The 25,676-nt window shown below is 38.7% G+C and overlaps 1 protein-coding gene across 1 annotated transcript in view; it reads right to left on the bottom strand.

The window, feature by feature from the left end:
* LOC132405155 (PH and SEC7 domain-containing protein 2-like) overlaps positions 1-25,676 on the bottom strand; it is a 128,237-nt gene that overhangs the window by 51,055 nt on the left and 51,506 nt on the right. Inside the window, exon 7 of the mRNA XM_059989856.1 lies at positions 7,582-7,671. Coding sequence (XP_059845839.1) covers positions 7,582-7,671 — 90 coding nt within the window. The remainder of the gene's footprint in view (positions 1-7,581; positions 7,672-25,676) is intronic.

Below are 25,676 nucleotides of genomic sequence, written 5' to 3'. Positions count from 1 at the left end.
TAAATGAAAATTTTCAGTTAAATTGATCAAAATCCCTAGTTGTAATATTCATTTATGTGAACAATCGGTTGGGGGCTGAATATTTTTACAAGGCGTTGTGTGTCATCACATTTGCTGTCTTGTGGCAGCAGTTCAACTCAAAGCATAAAAATTACTGGAAGTTACAATAACTTCCAAGTCAAAGTAATTTTTGTTATCAGAAAACATATGTATATGTCACCATATACAAACCTGATATTCATTTTCCTGTGAGCATACTCAGAAAATCAATAGTGTAGTAACTTTTAACAGGATCAATAAAGGATCAACCAGAGTGTAGAAGACAACAAACAATGCACTGCAAATATAACTTTCTAGCAAGAGATAATGAGAACATGAGCTAGAGACCTTAGAGTGCGATCATTGGTTGGGCAGTTATCCCATTTTATTCAAGAGCCTGATGGTTGAGGGGTAGTAACTGTTCTAGAACCCGGTGGTCCTGAGACTCTTGTACCTTCTACTTGATTATAGCAGTGAGAAAAGAGCACGATCTGGCTGGTGGCAATCTCTGATGATGGGTGCTGCTTTCCCATGACAGTGCTCCGTGCAGATGGAGGGCTATGACCCTGGTGCAGGTCGGAAGGAGTAAGCAGTTGAAATGGATTGGCGTGGATTAGATGGGCTGAAGGGCCTGTTTCTGAGCTGTACTTTTCTATGACTCTGTGCACAGTTGCTCAGAGTGCTTTAACTGTGAGGTAGTAACATCCAGGAATTTAAAGTTGCAAACTCTCTTCACCTGATGAGGACTGACTCGTGGACTCCTGGCTTCGCTCTCCTTAATTCTACAAGTTCCTTGGTCTTGCTGACATTGAGTGAAAGGTTGTTGTTATGACACCACTGAGCCACATCTTCAATCTCCTTCTTGTATGCTGAATCATCACAAGCTTTGATTCAGACCACAACAGTGGCATCATCAGCGAACTTGAAAATGGTATTGGAATTGTGCTTAGCCACACAATCATATGTGTAAAGCGAGTAGAACAGGGGGCTGAGCACACAGTCCTGTGGTGCACTTGTGCTGATGGAGATCGTGGAGGAGAAGACGTTGTTGCCAATCTGAACTGACTGGGGTCTACAAGTGAGGAAATCCAGGATCCAATTGCACAAGGAGGCATTGTGGCCAAGGAGCTTATTGATCAGTTTTGGTGGTGTGAAATGCTGAGCTGGAGTCAATAAAGAGCATCTGAATGAATGCATCTTTGCTGTCCGGATGTTCCAGGATTATGTGAAGAGCCAATAAGATGGTATGTGCTGTGGATCTGTTGCTCAGTAGGCAAGTTAAAGCAGATCCAAATCGCCTCTCAGGCAGGAGCTGATACGTTTCATCACCAGTCTCTCAAAACACTTCATAATTTTGGGTGCAAGTGCAACTGAGCAATAATCATTGAGGCAGGTCACCATGCTCTTCTTTGGGACCAGCATAATTGAAGCCTGCTTGGGGCAGGTGGATACCACACACTGCTGAGGTGAGAGGTTGAAGATTCAGTGAACACACCAGCCAGTTGGTCAGCACAGGTCTTTAGTAGGGTGCCAGGTACCCCATCAGGTTCAGATACTGTCGGTAGTTTCACCCTCCTGAAGGTTTCAGATACTGAGACCAAAGGATCATCAGGGGATGTGGAGTGTTGCAATGGCTCCTTCCTGTTCTGATGGTCAAAGTGAGTACAGAAGGCATTGACTTCAGTTGGAAGGAAAGCCCTGCTTTCTCTCACATCATTTGATTTAGCTCTGTACGAGGTGATAGCATTCAAGCCCTGCCACAGCTGTCGGGAATCCCTCATTGGTTCAAGTCAAAAGGTCAATGTTATGATAGCCCTGGGAGATTTTAACATGTAGGTAGATTGGGAAAATCTGGTTGGTAGTGGATCTCAAGAGAGTGAATTTGTTGAAAGCCTACAAGATGGCTTTTCAGAGCAGTTTGTCATTAAGGGATCAGCTATACTGGACTGAGTGTTATGAAATGAACTGGAGATGATAAAGCTTAAGATAAAGGAACCCTTAGAAGACAGTGATCACAATATGATTGAATTCAATTTGAAATCTGATAGGGAAGAAGTAAAGTCTGACATAGCAGTATTTCAATGGAGTAAAGGAAATTACAGTGGTATGAGAGAGGAGTTGGCCAAGGTAAGTTGGAAGGAGATGCCGGCAGGGATAACAGTAAAGCAGCAATGACTTATGTTTATTATTACAAGGGAAAAGGTGATCAAAAAGCTAAAAGACTTAAAAGCACGTAAGTCACCCGGACCAAATGAACTGCACCCTAGGGTTCTGAAAGAGTTAGCGGTAGAGTTTGTGGAGGCACTAGTAATGATCTTTCTAAAATCGTTGGACTCTGGCATGGCTCCGGAGGACTGAAAAATTGCAAATTTCACTCTACTCTTTAAGAAAGGAGGAAGGCAGCAGAAAGGAAATGATAGCCAATTAGCCTGACCTCAGTGGTTGGGAAGATGTTAGTGTCAATTGCTAAGGATGAGGTGATAGAATACTTGGTGACACATGACAAGAAAGGATGAAGTCAGCACGGTTTCCTTCAGGAAAATCCTGCCTGATGAACCTGTTGGAATTTTTTGAGGAGATTACAAGTAGGATAGATAAAGGGGGTGCAGTGGATGTTGTATATTTCGACTTTCAGAAGGCCTTTGACAAGATGCCACACATGAGGCTGATTACCAAGTTAAGAGCTCATGGAAGTTACTAGCATGGTTACAGCATTAGCTGATTGGTAGGAGGCAGTGAGTGTGAATAAAAGGATCCTTTTCTGGTTGGTGCCAGTGTCTAGTGGTGTTCTGCAGGGGTCGGTGTTGGGACCGCTTCTTTTTATGCTGTATATCAAAGATAAGATGATGGAATAGATGGCTTTGTGTCCAACTTTGCAGATGTTATGAAGATAGGTGGAGGAGCAGGTAGTGTTGATTAAACAAGTAAGCTGCAGAAGGACTTAGATAGGAGAATGGGCAAGAATGTGACAAGTGAAATACAATGTGGGAAAATGCATGGTCATGTACTTTGGTAGAAGAAATAAATGTGCAAACTATTTTTTAAATGGGGAGAAAATCCAAAACTCTGAGATGCAAAGGGGTGCAGAACACCCCTTAAGATTAACTTGCAGGTTCAGTTGGTGGTGAGGAAGGTAAATACAATGTTAGCATTCATTTCAAGAGGTCCAGAATACAAGAGCAGGGATGTGGTGCTGAGGCTTTATAAGGCACTGATGAGGCTCACCTTGAGTACTGTGAACAATTTTGGTCTCCTTATCTAGGAAAAGATGTGTCGCCATTAGAGTGGGTTCAGAGGAGGTTAGCAAGAATGATTCTGGGAATGAAAGGGTTATAATACGAGGAACGTTTGATAGCTCTGGGTCTGTAATTGGTGGAATTCAGAAGGATGAGGAGGAATATCATTGACTAAACATATTGATGAAGGAAGAGCAGTAAATGTAGTATATACGGATATTAGCAAGGCACTTGATAAGCTACCCCATGCAAGGCTTACTCAGAAAGTAAGGAGGCATGTGATCCAAGGGGACCTTGCTTTGTGGATTGAGAACTGGCTTGCCCACAGAAGGGAAAGAGTGGTTGTAGATGGGTCATATTTTGCATGGAGGTCGGTCACCAGTGCAGTGCCTCAGGGGTCTATTCTGGGACCCTGACTCTGTGATTTTTATAAATGACCTGGGTGAGGAAGTGGAGGGATGGGATAGTAAGTTTGCTGATGACACTACAGTTGGAAGTGTTGTGGATAGTGTGGAGGGCTGTCAGAGGGACATTGCTAGGATGCCAAACTGGGCTGAGAAGTGACAGATGGAGTTCAACCCAGATAAATGTGAAGTGGTTCATTTTGGTAGGTCAAATATAATGGCAGAATATAGTATTAATGGTAAGAATCTTGGCAGTGTGGAAGATCAGAGGGATCTTGGGGTCTGAGTCCATAGGATGCTCAAAGCAGCTGCGCAGGTTGACTCAGTGGTTAGGAAGGTGTACAGTGTATTGGCCTTCATCAATCATGGAATTGAATTTAGGAGCCGAGAGGTAATGATGTAGATATATAAGTCCCTGGTCAGATAAGATCTCTTGGAGTACCGTGGTCAGTTTTGGTCACCTCACTACAGGAAAGATGTGGAAGCCATAGAAATGGTGCAGAGCAGATTTACAAGGATGTTGCCTGGATTGGGGAGCATGTCTTATGAGGATAGGTTGAGTGAACTCAGCCTTTTCTCCTTGGAGTGGCGGAGGATGAGAGATGACCTGATAGAGGTGTATAAGATGTTGAGAGGCATTGATCATGTGGATAGTCTGAGGCTTTTATCCCAGGGCTGAAATGGTTGCCACAAGAGGACACAGGTTTAAGGTGCAGGGGAGTAGGTACGGAGGAGATTCAGGGGTAAGTTTTTTACTCAGAGAATGGTGAGTGCGTGGGTTGCTGGCAAAGGTGGTGGAGGCGGATATGATAAGGTCTTTTAAGAAACTTTTGGATAGATACATGGAGCTTAGAAAAATAGAGGGCTACAGGTAAGCCTAGTCATTTCTAGGGTTGGGCCATGTTCGGCACAGCCTTGTGTGCCGAAGGGCCTGCATTGTGCTGTAGGTTTTCTATGTTTCTTTGAAATTTTATGAATATTTAAAGGTCTAGACAGAGTAGATATGGAAAGGTTGTTTCCCATGTTGGGGTAGTCTAGGACAAAATGGCACTCAGGATAGAGGGGCATTCATTTAGAACAGAGATGGAGAGAAATTTTTTAACCAGACGGTAGTGAATTTGTTATATCTGTTGCCACAGGCAGCTGTAGAGGCCAGGTCTTTGGGAGAATTTAAGATGGAGATTGATAGATTCTTGCTTGGCTACTTCATCAAAGGTTATGGGGAGAAGGCCGGGGAATGGGGCGGAGGAGGGGGAGAAAAATGGATCAGCCACGACTGAATGGCGGAGCAGACTCGATGGAGTAAATGGCCTAATTCTGCTCCTATGCCTTATGGTTAAGTTTTGTCCAGAATCTCCTCGCCAGTGAGATGGCTTTCCAGAGATCGTACTTGCACCTTTTGCAGTTATAAATAGATAACTGTGTAACAGAGGGTACTAAAAGACATGGCAATAATCATAGATTAGCTTTGATCCTATGAAGATCCCAGCAGATTAGAAAAACACAGATGTTATATTGTTATTCAAGAAGAGGATGAGGGAGAAAACAGGGACAATAGGCTAATTAGCTAAACAAGACAGTGGGCACATGCTGGAATTCAATATTAAGTAAATGACAACACAACAGTCAGAAACATAGAAAGCATAACTAGTGAATGGGAAATTGTGCTGACTATATTAGAATTCTTTGTGGTTGTCCCAAGCAGTGTAGATAAAAGGGAATCAGTGGATGCCGTGTCTCTTGTTGTACAAGTAACATTTGACAGAAACAAAAGAGGGGTACTGGATGAGGAAAAGAGCACATGGGTTTCAGTGTAACAGCAAGGTTACAGGACTGGTCAAATGACAGAAAATGAGAGCTACCAAGTTAAATCTACTCAGGTACCTTAAGTAGAACTGCTTAAGTCTTGGTCGTTTATATTATATATTTGTGATTTGGATGAAGGGATCAAGTGTAACGTATTGGGTCTGTTGATGATAATAAGATAGGTAGGTCAGAATTTATATAAAAGATACACACGCACAGTGAGAAGACTTCAAGAGATTATGTCAGGGGTTCCCAAACTAATTTTATGCCAATGAGTCTTACCATTAACTGAGGGCTTGGGAGCCCCTGGATTAAGTGAATGGGCAGCAATAGGGGAAGAAAATGGTATGTGATGTGTGGATGTGCAAGGCAATTTATTTTCACAAGAAGAATACAAAAACAAAGTATTAAAATGATGTGAGACCCATCTATGTTTGGTGTTCAGAAATATCTGGTGTCCCTGTATAAGAAACACAGGAAGTTGGCATGGCATTGAAGCTAATGACAGCTCCTTCAATTGTTTTTCCAGGCAGCAACGCCAACCTCCCCCGCACAGTCCATCCACTACTTTACAGCATTTATTTATCAATATTCTATCAGTCACGCCTCATATGTAATATTGACGTACTGCATTAGGCCTGCCAATTCAATTTTTAAGTTTAGCTAAAAATGAACTCCCTGTTTAAATGTGTAAATCAATATCGCATCCCTGCTATCACTGCAACTGAACTTAATATTAGCTCAAGGTTTAATTAAACTCTTTAAATTAAAATTCTGAATAGGCTTTCCATTTTCATTTTTTTAATTCAGCTTCAATCATATGGTGGGCAACAAAATTATAAAATTCCTTGTCCAAAAATTTATCATAATGATGCCTATCTTAAGTGTAATGCAAGAATGAAATTGCAATCAACTATCAAAGCCACCATGGAAAATCTTTACAAGATAAATATATTTATTAAGACAATTCTTTTGGCCAAGCAATATGAGCACTTAACTCAGCAATTGCTTGAAGAATGTGAAATTCAGCCTGCAACCTAACTGTTTCCAAAATATTTACTGTGCTGTACAATGCCAGTTCTTTAGCTTTCTAGATTCCTATTAACTTTTGTTTTCAACTTTGGTATTTTCAAATGTATATTTCAACCAGACTTAAGTTAGAGTCAGTTTTAAGTTTAAAATTAATGACAATTACAGCATAGTATTAATAATAATAATTACATAATAACCTGTGCATAAATATCAACAAGATAAAAGAGATGGTTATTGACTTTAGAATGCACACCACTCACAACCCTTTTTACATCTGCAGCGGAGCAGTGGAAATTGCAAGCCTGGGAGGGCACATCTCATTGTCCCAGAACACATTCTACGTAATCAGGAAAGCTCACCCGAGGAGGCTGAAAAGAGCTGGACCATGCACATCTATACTCACGTCATAACAAGCTGCGTCACTGCATGGTATGGAAACTGCACTACAGTGGACAAGAAGGATCTGTTATGGGTAGTCAAAACTGCCCAACACATCACCAGCATCAGTGTACGACCATTAAGGACATATAATCAGAAAGGTGCCAGAAAAAGGCCAGTAACATCATGAAGAATCCCACCCACCCTATTCATGGACTTTTAGTCCCACTCCTGTCAGGAAGGAGGGTACATAGCATCCATGCTAGGACCACCAGACTTTAAAACTGTTCTTATATCAAGCAGGCAACTGGGTCATGATTTCCCACCATTAAGTTCTCAGCAATGAATTATAATGCACTTGTAAACAACATTAAGGAGCAAATCACAGTGGGTGAGGCTAATTCTTCTAGTGAGGAAAAGTTTCAATCTCTACTGGAAACCCATAGTTCATAAATAATTTTTAAAAAGTGAACTCATTAAATACAGCAAGTCTTGCCATTGCATTGCACAGTACATTTTTTGCATCATTTCACAGTTGTTTTCTAACTTGGCATATCTTTCATTGCACTGTAGTAACACGAGTAATCAATCATTTTATATGGAACATGGGTGTCACAATATTTAGGTTCTTGAAAGTGCATATTGTTTGGTAATAACAATCACTATTTTATTGCTGTGAACAATACCTTCAATAAATCTTTTGGAAAATCCTTCCCATCATTAAGGCCATCCAGATTAGAAATAAACTGCTGACATGACATCTTTTTCCCAATATTCTGCAATATATAGACATAATAAAATTCACTTTAATTACATAAAACAATGAAACTAATATTTGAAACCAGCAAAATGAAAATTAAGATACTTTAAGGCAGACATTAAGCACAATAATGAAAATGTATATTTTAAAACAAAAGCACTTACAGTAAAATTATAATCTATGCGATTACAAACCTCAAAACAAAAGGAAAGAGTTACCCTGGAGCATGTGATTTATTGCAAAAAAAAAAGGATGAAAAGAACAAACTGGATTGGGATAAAAGTACTGTTTAATATGGAATTCCATCAACATTTCCTTAGAAAATTGCCTGAAGCATTACGAATAAAACTGGCTTATAATCGGACCAACTGCCTGAGAAAGTACATTGCTATAGCTCTGGCAGCTAAGATATGGATGAGAACTATATAATCCTAGCAATGAAATAAGGAATGGAAACTCAAAGATGAAGCATTAGAAGCATGACTAAAGACAAAATTATAACACTAAAAGTAAAACCATTTATGAAAGGCTTTCAGTATAAAGGGAAATTTTGGATGAACTGATTCAATTATTGTAATTGTGCATGGATTCTAGACTGGATGGCAATAAGTAATAAAAAGTAGACTGGTATTAAGGCAAAAAGCTACAGTTTATTTAAATAAATGAAAATTGCCATCAAAAGACTTCAACAAGTATGTCAGCGAATATATTGGCTCACTTTTCTCATTTTATCTTTAGCTCATTTGGGCAGACATCAAGAATGAAGAAAGAATATGTTTGATTTTCAGACAAATTCTTGATGGAAATGATTAAAGTCTAAGACAAAACTGCACTTTCAGAAAGCAAATGAAAAATGGTACACAAGAAATATAGGATGTCATAAACATCAAATTCCAAGATAAATAGAACATGCTGCTGAAGGTTTGTTAAGAAATCATGAAGTAGAATAATAAACAGTGAATTCTCATTCAGGGACAATTAAATAAATGACCAGGGATCAACTTGGAAGACACTCTCATTAAATGGATACAAGCACAAAGCATACTTCCCTAAAATTGTCTACAGCAGTGATGTCAAACTCAAGGCCCGCGGGCCATATCCGGCCCGGCGTACAATTATATCCGGCCCGCGAGATCATTTTAGACAGATCTATTATTTTAATTATTAATGGCCCGGCGATATGAAGCCTATGATTGTAAGTTAATACCAATCATAAAAATAATGCTTGCTCAGCAGTCTTCTTCATAAGAAACGGAATTTGTGAAGTGAAACACTTTGTAGTTATAGCAGAGACTGAGACACATGAGAACAGGCTGAAAAAATGGAGGCAATGAAAGCTGAGTTCGCACGCGCCCAACTGATCCGGCCCGCATGAAGCTGCATTTTGCCCAATCAAGCCCGTGACCTAAAATGAGTTTGACACCCCTGGTCTACAGTATGAAGCTGAGTAAAACCATGAGATACTCCATGACAAATGGAAAATGTGATGTAGAAATAAATAGATCTTTAAAAAGGTTGAAAAATTCTTTATCCATCTCTTGATCCAAAGCAGTTTATACAGAGACATTGAAAATAAAAGTAAAATTGGTACTTCAAAAATTATAAATGCTGTTTTGGACTATATTCAGTTAAACATCACTGTAGAAAATATATTACAATCATGAAAAAAACACAGAATTCAAACATTGAAAATGTGTCACAAGAGACAAGAGACTCCAAAAGTTCAGAGGAAGCTAAACATTCATCTAAGAGAAGCTTATAAAATTTTGGAAGTCTTGGAAGCTAGACTGGACTCCCCACTTGCCCCCCCACTGGGATCACTGCCCCTGCTCTACCCACATCTCCATCTTACCTGGGCCTATCTTGTAGACTGTCTGCAGCCCAGATGGCAACAGCGCCTCAGCCAACGCACTATCTCTTATATTCAGTGTCATTTAAAATCTATTAAAATTTAAGTAAATAATATCATTAAATAAAAAACCTCTTAAAAATAAAGTCAATTAAAACATGAAGTTATTAACAAGATCATTAAAGTATAGCAAAATATACTTCTTCCTTTATTTCCTAAATGAGGACACCTTTTTTCCCTTATTAGGGAGAGAGAGAGCCTGTGGTATGTCGAATACTGGGTGAATGAGTAGTCTTTGGGGTACTGCAAGTCTGTGTCTTTATTGATGCTTTGCTGCACACGAGTGCTTGGTGGGGGGGAGTGCCGATGCTTTTTTTGTTGGTGGGGGAGGGGGGCATTGCTTTGTTGCTGCTTATGCAAGGAAGGGGGAGCTGGGGGGGGAGCTTTGAAGGTCTAACATTTAACTGCCATTCATTCTTTGGGGCACTCTTCTGGTTTCATGGATGTTTGCAAAGAAAAAGAATTTCAGGATGTATATTGTATACATTTCTCTGATATTAAGTGCACTTTTTGAAATGTAAATATCTGTCCTACAATACAACCTGAAATCAATAGAGACTTGATTTTCTGCCTGTGGATTTGAGAGCAATGTCCCCATGTACTTTCAGAGAATCTCATAATTCTGGGATCATACTGTAAGTAAACTTTAAGACTTTGTCCTTCTGAACAGTATTACTGTAGGGTAACATAATTGGTGGAAACGTATATAATTCACAATCACCAGCATTGAAATGGGGTTTCACTTTAAGAGGCTGGTCTAACTTGATGACATAGTTACGTAAAGGGTATTTAGTGTGCTTTAGTGTTCAGATTTTGGATAAAATGTGTTACAGTTTTTCTTGAATATAAAATGCCTCACTTCATTTTATTTTCTCAGACCTACAGCACTATCAGCTGATGATTTGAAAATATGAAGTAGAAACGTGAGATGGAAGTTAGAAAAATATTGTATTTAATTCAAAAGGGTATTAAAATTTTGTGATCTATTAACGCAAATAAATAAATTTATAGAAGATCGAACCTTACAGCACTGGAGAGGCCACTGAGTCCATGAAGTAATGCCAATCACTGAGCTAAGGCATGAATTAGATAATCACTTCATAATGTTATTAGGAGGCTATGGGTCGCTTAAGATTGGGATGGCGGGCCAGATAAGATTGAGCAGGCTGGGGTAAGCTTAAGATCACGAGAGCAAGAAATGGCTTGAGATCAGTTGAAGGACTGAGGTCGATAAGTTTCCGAACTTCAGTGCTTCTTTGTTCTGTCTGGTTGCTTTTCCTCATCAGCTGGCAGTGGCCCAGCTCTGAAAGTAGGTCTTCCTGTTTAGTACCTGGGCAGCATGGTAGTGTAGCATGTTGCGATTTGCTTTACAGCACCAGTGACCTGGACTCACTTCATGTAGCTGTCTGTAAAGAGTTTGTACATTCTCCCTGTGATTGTGTGCATTTTGTCTGGGTGCTCTGTTATCCTCCCAAATTTCAAAGACATACTGACCACCTGGGTGTAATTGGGTGGTGTGAGCTCATTGAGCCAGAAGGGCTTGTTACCATGCTGTATCTTTAAATAACAATAAAAACCTTCTAGGGCAGGGGTTCCCAAGCTTTTTTACGCCATGGAGCCTTACCATTAATGGAGGGGTCCGAGGACACCAGGTCCAGAACCTCTGTTCTAGGGGATCCTGGTACCATATGCCAAACAACATCAATTGTTAACTGTCCGACAATTGACATTTAATATATCTAGGGAAAGCTAGATGTCTCAGCAGAAGCTCTGCTGCATCAAAGGGAGCAACGAGTAATGAATATTTAGGCACCTACGCTATCTCACCAATCTTTCAAAGAAAACATCCTGTGTAGTCTTCACTGTTATGAGAGCTTCAGAAGATCTAGCCCATTATACTGTATCTTGTTCATAACACTATTCATGAAATAAGGACTACACAACATGAAGAATGCTTTAGATAATCAGAGCAGTTGTACTCGGAATATGCATGTAAAAATGATTCTATCAACCTCTTCTATAAGAGCGGAACCATGAGTTGACAAGGACCAACTTGAACAGCTCTTCTCAAAGTCCAAGTAAAGGCTTGTGTTAAGCTCCAAAGATTTTCGCTGGTGCTGTTCAAATGTAGAAGATTGTTTCAAATTGCCTTTTGTACAACCCTTGAGAGATACTGGTGGCCAACAATGCCATTTGAAATCAGTACTACAGCACATAACATTACAGTTGAGGTTGAATCTGGTGCTTGAAGGACTTAGTGGAACAGAGATTATAGAAGATGCAATGTTTTATCATTGGACAAGGGCAGAATGTGCAGAGGTAGAGATGGACTGTGACCTTACTAAGTAACAGCCAGCTCTTTAAAAAAGGATGGAAATTGTGTACCAACTAGCCCAATACCGAGGGGAAGGGATAGGCTACAGTCCTAGGTCACAGTTAAAATATGGGACAAGACATCTAGCACTAAGAAGAGAAATTTCTTTACTGAACTGTTGGTAAATCTGTGAGAATCTCTACCAGTAAAGGCGGTGGAGGTCAAGGAGGAGATATATTTTTAGATACAGAAGACACAAAAGAAATATGCAGAGTATGAGTCATGATCTTATTGACCAGTGCTACATTTGTGAGAGGCCAAAGAAGTACATAATTCTATTTATTTCTATGAACAAAAGATGGGAACCTTTTTGAGCTGATAAAGAGAGAAAAGCATATAGTGCAAATTAAAAAGAGGCTCCATTCACGTGATCTCCTCAGAATGGCTCAAACCAAAACCAGCAAAACTGAAGGCAGATTGATAGCAATCCCTAATTGGCAGATTTAGCCTTAGTCCTAGAATCTGTCAAGGAAATTCCTGCCCCAACTGAGACAGGTGCAGTACCTGAAAGGAACACTGACAAGCAAAGATCAACATGTGGTCACACAGAGCTCCAGTAACAGAAAATAATACTTATATTAAAAATAGGCACCAGAGAAAAGGGTTTTGGAGTAGCTATGAAGCAAAATGGCAGATAAATATCATATGTACATAAAGGTATGGCTGACACTGAGACATGACATTTCAGCTGAGAAGAGCCCACCAGGCCAGATTACATTGATGGATGCCAAATGCACCTCTGACAGAACTGGCAATGAGCTACAGTGCATAGCAGTCCATTTGATACTTCTGCATCTACACACTGGTGCATTGGTTAAGGATTTGCTGCTGATCAGATATGGGTGCATCTGACATGTTGAACTATCCTCACAGTTGCCCTTGTGTCCGAGGCCATTCTACAATGATCTAAGCTGGTAGCCTGGATGCACTTCCTATCTTGCTCCCTAGCTTTACATCAGCAATATCTAGTATGGTGCCATGAATTTATTTGTGTCTTCACTAAATAGGTATGTGAGGGTAAATGAGTTTCTATATTATTTTAATTAATGCTTAACTAAATCATTACCCTGAATTGTTTTAACGTCTGATGTTAACTTTAAAAATATTTTCTGATTCTTTAATTATGCAACTTTTTTCCATTGTTTAAAGCCTTTGCTTGCACATGATGTGTTGGATAAACACTGAACACAGATAGCAACAGTTCTCATGTTTAACATTGTCTGCCAGATAATGAGATAAAATATTAATAGATAAACCCATGCACATACAAGTGTGCGCGCACACACACACAAACACACATACAAACACACACGCACGCACACACACGTGCACTTTGGTGCAAATGAGTTAACTAAGTTTGTGATTAAGTGGGAATTCATTTGCACAATACTATCAACAGTATTATCCAGAACTCAATGGAAAAACAGCTAAATTATTTTGAGATAGGCAAAAATAAATTGATACAATACATATCTTTGGGAATATAAAAAATAAACCTCAATGCCTGTGTTCACTTCTGCTCCATCTTAGAATCTGATAAACCTCTGACCAGGACAAAACTGCCAATGCTTTCAAGATGGTGAAGCCAATGTTCATAATAAAGAAAAGCTGACATAAGAAGAAAAAGAAAGAAAATCAAGATTTCTGGTATAAAAGGACAGCTAAGTAGATGCCATTTCTTGAGGTAAGAACTCAAAAACAACACCAGCAAAAAAAATGGCAGAAAGCTATAGTCACCAGACTGTTATCACAACCTAGATCTCATGAGGTGAAAGCTGAGAAAGGTGTTATATAGTAGAAGCACAGGAAAACTGCCAATCTGAGGTGTCAATAACCTAACAGGATGCAATGTAACTACAAGGCAGAAGAATATCATAGCCAAAGAGGCAAAAATGAATGGCAGCCAAATAAGACCAGATTTGGAGGAATTGTTCACCAATGGATATACAGTGCCTATAAAAAGTATTCACCACCCCCCCCCCCCCAGAAGTCTGTATGTTTTATTGTTTTACAACATTGAATTACAATGAATTTAATTTGGCTTTTTTGACACTGATCAACAGAAAAAAACTCTTTCATGTCAAAGTCAAAACAGATCCCTATGAAGTGATCGACATTAATTACAGATATAAAACACAAAATATTTGATTGCATAAGTATTCACCCCCTTTCATATGGTACACCAAATTGTCACTGGTGCAGCCAATTGGTTTAGAAGTTACATAATTAGTAAAAGGGGCATCTGTTTTTGGAGACTTGTGTACATTCAAGGTGTTTCAATTGTTTGTAGTAAAATGCACCTGTATCTGGAGGGTCTAACTGCTGGTGAGTCAGTATCCTGGCAAAAATTATGCCATGAAGACAAAAGAACATTCCAAGCAACTTTGCAAAATGGATATTGGAAAGCACAAGTCAGGAGATGGAAAGAAGAAGTTTTCTAAGTCACTGAATATCCCTTACAGTAGAGTTGTCAATCATCAAGAAATGGAAAGAATATGGCACCACTGTAAATTTGCCTATAGCAGGCCGCCCTCAAAAACTGAGTGACATGCAAGAATTGGACGAGCGAGGAAGGCCACCAGCAGGCCTATGACAACTCTGAAGGAATTACAAATTCAGTGGCTGAGATGGGAGAGACTGCACATACAACTGTTGCTCAGAAGCTTCACCAGTCGCAGCTTCATGGGAGAATGGCAAAGAAAAATCCACTGTTGAAAAACACTCACATGAAATCTCAGCTAGAGTTTGCCAGAAGGCATGTGGGAGACTCCAAAGTCAACTGGAATCAAAATTGTGCTCTTTGGCCATCAGACTAAACACTATGTTTAGTGTAAGCTAAACACCGCGCATCATCAAAAATACACCATCCCTACCATGAAGCACTGTGGTGACTGCATCATGTTGTGGGGGTGCTTCTCTGCAGCAGGCCCTGGAAGGCTTGTGAAGGTAGAGGATAAAATGAATGTAGAAAAATACAGGGAAATCCTGGAGGAAAACCTGATGCAGTCTGCAAGAGAACTTTGACTTTGGAGAAGATTTGTTTTCCAGAAAGAATATGACCTCAAGCATAAAGCCAAAGCTACACAGGAATGGCTTAAAAACAAATAAGTTAACATCCTGGAGTGGCCAAATCAGAGCACAGACATCAATCTAATTGAGAATTTGTGGATGGACTTGAAAAGTGCTGTTCACTCACAATCCCCGTGCTATTTTTACTGTGCTTGAGCAGTTTTGCAAAGAAAAATGGAGAAAAATTGCAGTGTCCAGATGTGCAAAGCTGACAGAGAACTATCCACACAGTCTCAATGCTGTAATTGCTGCCAAAGGTGCATCTATTAAACACTGACTTGAAGGGGGTGAATACTTATGCAATCAATTATTATGTTGTATATTTATAATAATTTTAGATCATTTGGTAGCGATCTGTTTTCACTTTGACATGAATGAATCATTTTCTGTTCATCAGTGTCACAAAAGCCAGATTACATCCATTATGATTTAATGTTGTATAACAATAAAAACATGAAATACTTCCAAGGGGGGTGAACACCTTTTATAGGCACTGTATATTGCAGACTTTGTGCAGAGTAAACATGATAATGTATTATTTGATTAGAAACATGCTAAAGTTGTATATTGAAAACACAGCAGTTTTTGTTAAGAATAGTTTAAATAAATAAGATTACTAACGAAAATAAATTCATTAGGGTTTCCAGGAATTCTGGATGTACGGACTGTATTGTATTGAATGTTGAAATCAGGATCATCTTAAACAAAAATAAAAGGGACGATAAAATGATATACACTATATCACCAAAATACAACTGCTGGAAATAATCAAGCAATTCCAGATCAGAATGCCATGGTGGAGAACATCTTTGACACTGGCGAACAACTGGACTCACTGTGAACTCATGAAATATGGTAACGATTACTTCTTTAAATAAAGATGAGCTTGTAGGACAGTGTAACACACTACCTACGAGACTCAAATCCCTCTGTCGCACAGCAATTCTTCAGTCATACAATCGCTTGTGTGAAATCTCATTTCCTATTTTCACTAGTGAAGACTGGAAAAAACTAGAGATTACTACTGTGAAAGATCCACTTTACACCTCCCTTAAAATTTACCTCCAAGCACATAATCCTTCTTTTCTGCCAACATTTCCAGCCATTCACCAGTTGACAACTTAAGAAACACCTGTCTAACTCCTAAATATTGAATCCCTATCGTTATAATATTTCAGATCTTCTGCATAAACAATCAATAATTACAAAGAATGTTAAATGATTATGTATTTCTGCATTCTTCATAGATATTGGTGATATACAGATATATTAAGATAATTGGAGAGGACATTTATAAAATTCATAAAATACCATCTTCCAACGGATGCAGTTATCTCAATTACATAAACTTTTAGAGCTATAAAGTTAATGCAGTTCAGATGAAATAATGCTCTGGACTTGCCTCATGGCTTATTGTCATCATTACATGTGACAAAGTAACATACCACACTCACATCTCATAAGAATGTTTGTTATTTTCCCCACTAGTAAATAATTGCAATAAATATATAAAACTAACTTCTTCAAGTATCAATCCTCAACCTTACAGCCAGGAATTTTATGTGACACTGGATAAAAGTTACAGTGAAAAAACTAGGGAACTAGGATGGCTACAGAAGATAACAGAAAAAATATTAAAAGCAAATGTCAGCATGTGACATTTAAGGTTTTTAACTTGTTTAAAGAATTGGAAAAATAAATATCTTCTATAAAGACAGTTAATCAAAATATGTATAAAATATTAATTTATATAGTTGCACTCAGAGGAAAATTAATGAATGCCAGTTAGAATGTACCATGCAAAGGAATGACAATGAATAATAGTGGGAATGAAACAAGAAAAATCAACTTATCTACACATGTCTTGAAATGTTAAATATTTTATGGCTATTTAAGTGGAAATGATACACAAAACATACCAATGACAAAAATGTATAATTTCTGCCAATATATCAAATATTTCTATGACTCATGGATTAAGTACGAGAGCAAATGCATTCACACAGATCGAGATGTTCCAACAATCCCCAGTAAGACTTGCATAAAAGTAACAGTTATTACTCTCAAAATTTTCTACATATAAGAAGCAATCATAAATGACTGAAGTAATGTTGATCCTTTAGACATTTAACTTAAGGTATTTTCAAAGTATCTTTAATTATGTTCGAGATCATTATACAATATTTGATATTAATATGACTCCTAAAACCAGAAATGTTAAGTAAATATTAAAATTCCCATTTTGCTTTCAACATGTCTAACATTACCAAGCCTTACTTATGCTCCATTTTTAGTTACTTATTTACTATTCCTCTGTGCACTTGCTCTTCCCCACTGCTGAGTTACATCAGAGTCAATGTAATTAGCCTGTATAAGTTTCTGAATGCCTGTGTGATTGACTTAAGCTTGCATTTCCAAACCAATGGCCAGAACGAAAACTTAATTATGTTGTTAATTAATAAAAATGCATTTACTATCAAGCTACTTTGTCATAGGTTAGGACATTTTCAATCAAATTAAATGGGATGAAATTTAGAAGATGAATGTTCATGAGATGGAGAGCGATGGAAGACTGCATTAACTTCAAAGATCATGCACTAAGCAGAACTACACTTACCACCTGAGAGGGGTAAATACACCAAATATGGGATCCAGGCCCAGGCAGGAAATCAGAAAGGAAACAAAAGCAAATGAAAAGGTTAGTACCTAACATGCAGCTGGTGGAATGTCCTCTAATGGAGGTTACCAACTCTAGTGGAAGCGTTGAGGGAATTTATTGCAATTAAAATAAATTAGGGAAATCAAGGCAAAGTGTCTGACAAGTACAACCTTTCTCTTTTGCCTGGCATTACTAATTAAGGGCAGAAAAACATGAGGAACACTCAAATGATTTCAGGACTTTTGGTACAGGTATTCACATTTACTACTTTGAGTACAATTTGAACTCACCTAATAGACATTAGCAGTTCTTTTAAGGGGAAGTTTATTTCAAACGTTAATCACTCATTAAAAGAAATACATTTAATGTAATGAAGCAAATTTAAATGGATGTCCTTTGGAGCTAATGATACAACACATCTTAAACTAATATTAGCTCACTTTAACTATATATCACATATAATTGATGTGACCACTGTCACATTACCCTTACTTTCAATATTCATATTTCTCCAATGCTTCCTCATATTTTATCTCTGTTACTCCTAAGATTATTTCAAATACACTTTCCTATATTTTCAAGCAAGGTTACAGTGTCCCAGGCCAAGCTCAACCAATGTTTTATAACGTACTTGACTGTAATGACTAAGGTTTCTAATATTTTATTTAGTTATTGCCTGGAAACTGAAAGCTACAAGTTATTTCGAAGTGCTATTTAAAGTTTCTGGTGTTTATTGTATTTCTGTCATGATATATGTTATCGGCATCTTCTCCATTAAAATAATATGTTTTGTCTCACAATTAAATTACATGTTCCACCATCCTCAGGATAAAGTTCTTTTTGTTATTTTTGCCATGGTAAATTCCTGCATCTCTTTGTGATTCCAATATATTTTTTAAATCTACTTTTTCATTATCACAAACTCATTCAAAGTATGTATCCACCCAATTTATTTACACAGATTAAGTTTCTTCATTGTTTTTAGGTTTAGTGCTCTAGACAACCAGTCTATGAGCGGCTTAATTAGTTTATATCATTTGCTTTGGATATTTAAATTTACTTTGAAAAGTTTCCCCTCAGTAAAATGACCAGCTTTATTTCCTTCTCTTCAATCTCACCCATACAATATGAAAGTTCAGATGGTGCTGCCTAACTTCTAACTTATCTATTGAAAAGCTGCCAATTTTCTGTTCGATGGAAAATATGCAGTTGCTGTTCAGTTTTGGATGACTGTGCCCACGACACTTCAAATTTCCTTCTTTGTCCCTTCAGTATCTACAGTTCTACCATGGTCCTGTCTTCATAACCAACATCAGTTGTGAAGAAATACTGGAGCGTATGAAGATTTCTGAATTATAGGTATCACTTGATTAGTTACAAAATAAAAATCACAATGCAAGTTGTTGTACATGAGTTGTGCAAAAGATTACAACAAAAAGCATCACTTGTGTTAACAATATTCTGTTAATGTTTGATCATTTTACCCATTATTACTGTATTATTTTATTTACTCATATCCCAGCTTATCCCAACAGTCGATTACTGATCCCAGTTTGTATTAAACTTTCTCTCTCTTTATTTCTAATTAAATTATCTAACTTGTTTTTTTACTAAGTACCAGGATTTCTTCATCATCACTGCATTTCTTGAATATTTGACAATTTAAGGATTTACTTGTATTCTACAGAAAAGTTTCTGTTTCATTGTCAATGGGAGATCATAATAGTTGAAGGGAGGACAACATGAAATAAAGTTGCCTCATATTAGATTAGTCATAAGCACAAGAGAGTCTGCAGATGCTGTTAACATTGAGCAACACACACAAAACGCAGGAGGAACTCAGCAAGTCAGGCATCACCTATGTCAGGGAATAAACAAGTCAATGTTTTTAGCCGAGAGCCTTCACCAGAACCGGACAGGAATTCATTAGATTAGTCATGAGCTTTTTGAATGGTGGAGCATGCCTGAGGTTTATTTCCTCTCCAATTTCTTGTTATCATGAGACTATTAAGAAGGGTCACAAACAATACACTGGACAGCTTGGTGGAAAGGAAGGAAGGTGAGTATTTGTGGTGGTAAGCTAGATATTCTCCAGACACATGCTGAAACATACAAATAGCAGCAAAGTTCAATGCTAGGATGATGGATTCAATATCATTACATTGTAGGAACAAGCTTAATGATTGCAAAGTAAATGACTGGTCAGGCCCCCCAGCCCACCACCTCTGCGATGACCATAATCCCATTGGATAATGTATTCCATCATGCTTCTGATCCGTGAGTTTCAGATTCTAAAGAACTTGAGCAATCAAAAGTGAAGCCCTTGCTGTAGGATAGTCAGCCTTTCTCCTGCTCCAGAAGTGACTGCAATTATGCAAAAAACTTAGTTCAGTTTCTTGTTAATGGTGATTCTAAGGTATAGACTTGATAAGGCTGTTGAATTAATGTAGAAGGAGATGTGGTTAAGCATTTATGGATGAAGTTATTGAACTGAACTAGTTTATTATTTCCACATGTACTAAGGTACAGTGAAAAACTTTGTGTTATATGCCACCCATACAGATCATTTCATTACAACAGGCAAATTAAGAATATACTTACAAGGGAAAAGAATAGCAGAGTGCAGAATAAACTGTTACCATTGCAAAGTCCAGTGCAGGCAGACAATAAGGTGCAAGGCCATGAAGACATAGATTGTGAGATGAAGAGTTGTGCATATGTCAATGAATGTGCCCAGGTGTTGCTGAATGCAGCTAGAGACTTTTTTACTTGACGGGGAAAAGTAGGTAGAAATAAAAATTATGCAATCAAATGCAATCATCCCCAGTCCTAACTTCATGGTGAGAATCTCTGTGTTTCTGGTTTGAATGGGAAGGTAGGTGGGCTAATTCTTAAGTTTGCACAGAACACAAACATTGGAGGAGTTGTTGATAGTAAGGAGGTTGTCAAAGAATGCAGCAGTATATAAGACTGTAAGACATTGGAGCAGAATTAGGCCACTAAGCCCATCCTGTCTGCTCTGCCACTCCAACGTGGCTTTTTATTAACCCTTTCAACCCCATTCTCCTGCCTTCTCTCTGTAACTTTTGATGCTCTGACTAACCAACAACCTATCAACCTTTGCTTTAAAAGTACTCAATGTTTTGGCCTCCACAGCCATCAGTGGCAATGAATTCCACAGATCCACTACCTTCTAACTACAGAAATTCATTGTTCTAAATGGATGTCCCTCTATACTGAGGCTGTGCCTTCTGGTCAAAGACTATATCTTCTCCACATCCATTCTGTCTAGGCCGTTCAATATACAATATGTTTCAAGGAGATCCTCCCTCATTCTTCTAAATGCTTGCAAGTACAGGCCCAGAGGCATCACTCCTCATACATCAACCATTTCATTCCTGGAATAATTCTCATGAACCTCCTCTGGACCGTCTCCAATGCCAACGCATCTTTTCTTAGTTAAGGGGCCCAATACAGCTCACAATACTCTGTGTAGTCTGACCAATGCTTTATAAAGCCACAACATCACATCGTTGCTCATTCTAGTCCTCTAGAAATGAATGCTAACATTGCATTTGCCTTCCTTACCACCAACTCAATCTGCAAGTTAAAGTTTAGGGGAACCTGCACAAGGATTCCCAAATCCCTTTGCACTTCGGATTTTTCAATTTTATCCCCATGCCTTTATTCCTTCTATCAAAGTGCGTAGCCATACACTTCCCTACACTGTATTTCATCTGCCACTCCTTTGCCTACTCTCCCAATCTGTCCAAGTCCTTCTGCAGATTCACTGATTCCTTAACTCTATCTGCCCCTCCATCTATCTTTGTTTCATCTGCAAACTTGGCCACAAAGTCATCAATTCCATTATCCAAGTTACTGACAGATTACATGAAAAGAAGCAATCCCACTACTCAGCCCTGCACAACACTGGCAAGACCTCTTTATTTCAACTCTTTGCCTCCTGCCAGTCAACCAATGTTCTATTCATGTTATTATCTTTCCTGCGATACCATGGGCCTTTATCATTATAAGCAACCTCATGTGTGGCACTGTTTAAAGCCTTCTGAAAATCCAAGTAAACATCATCCTTTGCCTTTCCTCCCTATTATTTCCTCAAAGAATTCTAAGAGATTTGTTAGGCAAGATTTCCACATACAGAAACCATGCTGATTTTGGCCTAATTTATCATGTGCATTCAAGTACTCCGAAACCTCATCCTTTATAATAGACTCCAACATCTTCCCAACCACTGAAGTTAGGCTAACTGGCCTAAAATTTTCCTTCTTCTACCTCCCTCCCTTCTTGAAGAGTGGAGTGACATTTGCAGTTTTCCAGTCCTCCAGGATTCAGGCCAAAATCTAGAGATTCTTGAAAGATCATCACTAATGCCACCACAATCTCTTCAGCTACTACTTTCAGAACAGTGGGGTGTCGTCCATCTGGTCCTGGTGACTTGTCTACCATACCTTCAGACCTTTCAGCTTCCAAAGCACCTTTTCCTTAGGAATAATAACTACAATCACTTCTGCCCCGATACTCTTGAATTTTCTAGAATACTGCTAGTCTCTTCCACAGCGAAGACTGATGCAAAATACTTATTAAGTTGGTCCACCATTTTCCAGCAGTCCAATATCCACTCTCACCCCTCTTTTACTCTTTATACAGTACTGTGCAAAAGTCTCAGGCACATATATAAATCGTAGCTACACAGTACTGTAGTAATTTTTCATATTGCACTGTACTGCTGCCAGAAAAAAATAGCTAATTTCATGACATATGTGAGGGATGATAAACCTGGTTCCAATGTGGGTCTCTATTGTAGACTGAGAATGGAAAGGGGTAGGGAGAGGAGAATCACGGTTGGGGAAAGGCAATGGGAGAGGGGACAGAGCAGGAAGCACTAGAGAGACATTCTGTAATGATGAATAAACCAATCGTTTGAAATCAAATTACCTGGCCTGATGTCTCAGGGCTGTTTGTGTTTGCACCTGAACCACACCCTTCCCCTGGCACTCCTTCTCTGCCACCTATTCCACACCCCTCCTGCACTACTCCACCCTCACCATTCCCAACAACATTTGCACCCACAGGATTTACAAACTTGCTCTCTCTCTACATATATGTATATGTGTACCTAAGGCACTTGCACGGAACTGTAGATCTGAAAAAATCATCTGGTATGTTCCGTGATATTTTTTGGAGTACTGTGCACAGTTCTGGTCCCCACATTACAGGAAAAATGTGAAGGCTTTGTAGAGGATCACTAGATATAGCCTGGATTAGAAAACATTCGCTATGGCAGTTTTGACAAACTCGGATAGTTTGCTCTGGAGTGTCGGGGGCATTTTTCAAATTTTGAACTCAGATGTGAACACTGAACCTATTTTGTTTAAGTTTCTGTATGTGGTCAGACAATGATGCTAGAAGAAGAATGGATAGTATAAGAATCAGCTTGTTGGAGTGTGGTTATACAGCAGTTCAGATATGGTTCTGTTAGACTACAGAAGAATGGTGGAAGTATATTATCAAATCCTTGGAGCATTAGAAAGCTTGCAAGAGATTTGCTGTGTAATTCTTCCTCAGATCCTTGCTACTTATCAAGAGTACCAGCTGCAAGTCCAGGCCGATATGGTGCAGTCTTACAGAATCATCAGGTGCTTCCACTGCACAAAGGAGGCCATTCAACCCATCTTGCCCGTGTGCCTCGGTAGCAGTGCAACTCATTAGTTCCCCATTTGGCCCTTTCTCTGTCGTCTTAAAATATGTTCTCCATTATCATGTATGTTTTATATATATATATACACTGCAGAATTCGACCACATGCTGTGTATTTTTTTTTAATCACATCACTCATATTACTCTTCCCTTTACTTTGTACCTCTGATCCCAGTTCTTTGAGCCTTGTACCGAGGGGCAAAGCCACTCACATGCATTCTGGGCAGATCTCTCATCATTGTGCATATCTCAATTAACTCTACCCTGAGCCTTTTCTTCTCTAATAAAATGAATTCTAGCCTCCTAACTATCCTTGCAACCAAAAGTCAACATCCCAAAAGCTCTCCTTGTTTATAATTGCTGGACCCTCTCTGATAACTTAGCAAGCTTATAATGTAAAATTTAGATCATTTCAATGTCTTGTGCATGTTTTTGGTCCTCCTGGTTCTGCACCATTTTAAAATAGTGTCCTTTATATTGTTCTTTCTTATTCTTCCTTGCAAAATGCATTGCCTTATATTATTCTTAAAACTTTATCTTATATTATTCTTAAAACTTCATCTGCCTATCTACTGTATATCCTGCAGTAATCTGTCACTATCCTCCTCAGAGTCAACAATTCTCCCAAGCTTAATGTTGTTTGCCATGATTTTAAGTTTTTTTACCCCCAAGTCTAGGCCACAACATAGAACAAGAGGAATGGCCTTAACACCACCCACAAGGGAAAACAACTATTTTATTTTCTCCTGACTGAGAAACAGCCATTCACCATAACCCCTGTTTGGCTTTTATTTAATCAAATTTACTTTCATGCTATCATCACCACATTATGAGGAACCTTATGAAAGGTCTTCTGAAATCCATGTACACTCCATCAATTGTATTACCTTCATTAATTCCACCCTCATCAAACCTAAACCCAGAGCCATCTGATGGCTCGTTCCAAGGCAACCTCTGCTCTTCTTGGTTGAAGGCTGGTAACCATTCACCATAGGACTGCAAGGAAATACCATGAAGGAGAACAAGTATAAACAAAGTCATGGTGGGAGAGAGTAATAAAGTATTGCAGAACGTTGGCTAGCTTATTTTTGAACATATTATGTCATGATTAAGCCATACAGTTGGATTAGACTATGTATTACCTGGTGATTGTCCATGAAATAATGAAAACACTGGACAGTTAATGAATTGGGTCATATCCCCTTTTGATCATGAATTGTTTGACCAGATAGGGCCCAGTTATAAAAAAGATAAAGGCCATACCTTCTAGTCCTTCTCCCAATTTGGGGGGGATCTATTTTCTGGTGTTCTCAGCATCTCATTAAATAGGAAGAGGCAAAGCAATTTTTAATGGAAAATTTAAGTAGAAGCTGCTTAATTTGCCAGCCATTTCCAGCTTTCTCCTTTTGGTCTTAGGTTTCAACACAAGATCTGCACTCTGCATTTCCAAGTGTTGACATATTCTTTTGTTCATCTTCTCTTTAACTGCCCTCATTAGCCCATTAACCAGATGGCACCATAACCATCAAAACTCCTGACCTCGTCCTATCAGAGTTATTATCTTTGTCTTGTCTGTTTCCAGCAGCCCTTTCCTAGCCAACGCTCTGCAAAATGAAATTAACTTGTATTCTCAGTGTCCAGTTCTTATGAAGGTTCTTCCCTCTGTTTCTCTCTGTAGATGTTGCCTGATCTGCTGAGAGTTTCCAGTAATTTCCAGAATTTGTAGTTCTATGGTTTACAAACTAGCACCAACCCTGATACTCATTCATTTTGGGACCACGAACATAGAACAATACAGCACAGTACAGGCCCTTTGGCCCACAATGTTGTGACGACCCTTAAACCCTGCCTCACATATAACCCTCCACCTTAAATTCCTCTATGTACCTGTCTAGTAGTCTCTTAAAACTCCTTCTGACCATTCCAGGTGAGGAAAGTATTGTTTTATTCAGAGCATTCCCTGTTGTAAACACTTCTGGGTACTGATCATAGTTATGAGTTATGCCACATATGGCTAGATCTCTTCTCTCAGCATCTGATGTGCTGTGATGGTCAGATGCAGTCAGCAAACAGGACACCTCAGATTGAAGTAATCATGACTACTGTGGGAACAACTTGATCACTTCAAGGAAAATGGTAAAGTTCATGAGGTTTATGCAGTCAACGGTACATAGTTTAATGAGGAAATCTGTAATTATTCTCTGGCCTGCTCATCTCAGGCTCATCTCAAATAAGGTGAAGATGTCTCTCTTTACACAGAAAACCTTAATAGCTAGCCTCGTTTATGAGTTG

Source organism: Hypanus sabinus, chromosome 15 (assembly GCF_030144855.1).
Source record: "Hypanus sabinus isolate sHypSab1 chromosome 15, sHypSab1.hap1, whole genome shotgun sequence".
NCBI classification, from domain to species: Eukaryota; Metazoa; Chordata; class Chondrichthyes; order Myliobatiformes; family Dasyatidae; genus Hypanus; species Hypanus sabinus.
The sequence above is the reverse complement of the archived record's forward strand: the minus strand, read 5'-3'. Positions and strand labels throughout refer to the sequence as shown.